The 2,676-nt window shown below is 67.6% G+C and overlaps 1 protein-coding gene across 1 annotated transcript in view; it reads left to right on the top strand.

The window, feature by feature from the left end:
* The window catches only part of VDBG_08127 (conserved hypothetical protein), a gene marked incomplete at both ends in the record, with an annotated part of 1,981 nt that extends 371 nt beyond the window's left edge, over nucleotides 1-1,610 (top strand). Inside the window, one exon of the mRNA XM_003001822.1 lies at nucleotides 60-1,610. Within this exon, the coding sequence (XP_003001868.1) occupies nucleotides 60-1,610 (1,551 nt within the window). The remainder of the gene's footprint in view (nucleotides 1-59) is intronic.
* Between the last annotated feature and the right edge of the window lie 1,066 nt (nucleotides 1,611-2,676).

Genomic DNA, 2,676 nt, shown 5'->3' with positions numbered 1-2,676 from the left:
CGCACCCGCACTTCGGCTACCCGTCCCACCACTCTGGCTTCCGTTCCGACGACACGGAGAGCGACCTGCTCGACCCCGTCGACTCACCCGGTGGCTACAGTCCTCCGGCCTGGCGCCGTCTGGGAAACGGGAACCGCGACAGCGGCTTCTGGCGCAAGACTAACGACATTCTCGGCACGTGCCCGCCGCGGGACTCGCGTGCGTCGAGCCCCGCGTACGACGACGGCGACCTGCCGGGCGACGACGTCCTCGACCGCGCCGTGAGGACGAGGCTGCCGACGGGAAGCATGAGCCCCGACAAGCGCAGGTCGCCGAGCCCGGCGCCCAAGCGTGAGGAGACGACAACGCTGAAACTCGACGACATGGCCTGGAAAGGGTCGTCGCGTCTGGGTGAGGTGCGCAGCGCCGAGGGCCCCGACAATTACATCCGCTTCGCGTTGCGGGCGGAGGTGCAGCAGCGCACGGAACCGATTGAGCGGGCCGTCCATTTTCTGCGCGCGCGGTGGGCCGCCGCGACCAAGTCGTGGTCGTCGCTCCTTCTCTCCGTCCTCGTCGCCGTTGTCTCCGCGACAGCGCTCCGCAACCTCTTCCAGCCGGCGACGCCCAGGCCCGTGCCGGACCTCGTCAAGGTGGCGGGGATCGCGCGGTCGTTCGAGCCGCTCATCTACTTTTCGGAGAACGGCGCGTCGCAGGTCGGCGACCTGCAGGCGACGGGCGTGGCGGTGTGGGATCTCGGCGAGAGCGTGCGGTCGAGCAACATGACGTCGGCGCCGATCATCGTCAAGGAGCTCGACGAGCTCAGCGACAGCCTCAAGACGCTCGCCGTGGAGCTGACCAAGTTCTTCGCCAACGTCGACGGCGACATTGACGGCATCCTCCTCGTCATGGACTGGGCGCGGCGGGAGCTGGCGCAGGTGCAGCAGCTGGCGTCGCCGCCGCTGACGGCGGCGTTTGACAACGTGCACAACCTGCTGTCGCGGGCGGGTGTGCTCGAGACGGCGGCCGGGCGCCCGACGCGCGCGGGGGCGCTCGTGACGGCGCTCTTCGGGCTGTCGAACCCGCAGCGCACGCAGCAGGCGCTCGAGCGGACGTTCCACGAGTTCCTGTCGGTGCTCGAGGAGGCGATCGAGGCGGAGCTGCAGCACTCGCTCGCGCTGTTCGGGCTCTTCGAGGCCATCGACCGGCAGTTCCTCAACCTCGCGCGGACGGTGGTGCGCGAGGCCAGCGCGCAGGAGGACATGCAGGCCGAGGTGCTGTCGTCGCTGTGGACGCGGATCCTCGGGGCCAACGCCGGGGCCGTGGCCAAGTTTGCGCGCAACAAGCTGCTGCTGCAGAACGTGCGCGAGAAGACGGTGCGCAACAAGGGCGTGCTCGTCGAGCACAACGGGCGGCTGCTGACGCTCAAGGCGAACCTCGAGAGCCTGCGGCGGAAGCTCGTCAGCCCGCTCGTGCGCAGCGTCAACTCGAGCACGCTGACGCTCGACGAGCAGGTGCGCGGGCTCGAGACGGTCGGCGGCTACCTCGAGGGCGTGCGGGCGCGGCAGAAGGGCAAGCTCATGGCCATGCTGTACGGCGGCGCACGGGGGATCGACGACCGAGCCCTGCCGTGATGTGGCCATGAGGAGGTCGCGTTTTGGGTACGGCGTTTGGACGTGCGACGTGGGGACGTTGGGACGTTGGGACGGTCGCCAGGCTGGCAAGGAATGGATTGGCAGACGAGCATGTCAGGACTCGTGTGCAAGGCTGTGCATCATTTGGCGTTGGGGGGTCCTCTGGTAGGGTAGCTGTCGAATAGGATTCTTGCTGTCTTTTTTTTTTTTGGGCTGGCATGATTGCATGAACAAACACCAAGTCAACGAGGGCGGCCTATGCTGCTCGCGAGATGCCACAGCATGTCGACGTCGTAGAAAAAGTGGATTCCGTCAGAGTCTTGCGACTGCAGGTCATCATCGCCTTTGGCCTCTCGCCTTTGGGTCTCTCGCCTTGGCTTCTCATCTTTGGCCTCACCCCGTCTGCATCGCCACCCACTCTGCGGCCTCTGTGAGTCAGACGTGAGACGTAAGGTCGTCTTGCGTCACGAGACAGACACGGGAGAACATGAGGGATACTAAAGCAGGCAGCACGTCCTCCAGGGCCACCAACCACCACCACCATGACCACCGCACAATGACCACACACAGCAACCACAAACGAAGACCATCATCACCCCGACGGGCCCCGCCGCCACGGCAGCACACGGCCAAGACGCACACGTCCCTCGCCGCCCTACCCACAGACATCCTCCTCGACATCATAGGCCACCTCGCCACGGCCGCCCCCGTCGCCCGCCTCGCGCAGACCTCCAAGGCGCTGCACGCCCTCGTCGCCGACGCCGGCTGGAAGACGTTTCTCCGGCACGCCTTTCCGACGCTGCCGCAGCACCACCGTGACGACGCGCCCGCACAGCCCTCCTGGGCCACGCTCGCGCGCGTTCTGACGGCGTCGGCGCGCCTGCGGACCGCCACGCCTACGTGCCCGTCGTGTACACGGACGCGCGGGGCCGCGAGCGGCAACTTCCCTCGACGGCTACGCCGGGGCCCACGGCGCACCCGTTCTCGCCTTGGTCGACGCGCGGATCGTGGCACGCCGGCACGCAGGAGCTCGTCGTCTGGGGCGTCGGCGAGACCTCGTCGGGCG

Source organism: Verticillium alfalfae, genomic scaffold (assembly GCF_000150825.1).
Source record: "Verticillium alfalfae VaMs.102 supercont1.11 genomic scaffold, whole genome shotgun sequence".
In the NCBI taxonomy this organism is placed as follows: Eukaryota; Fungi; Ascomycota; class Sordariomycetes; order Glomerellales; family Plectosphaerellaceae; genus Verticillium; species Verticillium alfalfae.
This window is presented reverse-complemented; position numbering and strand designations above follow the sequence as displayed.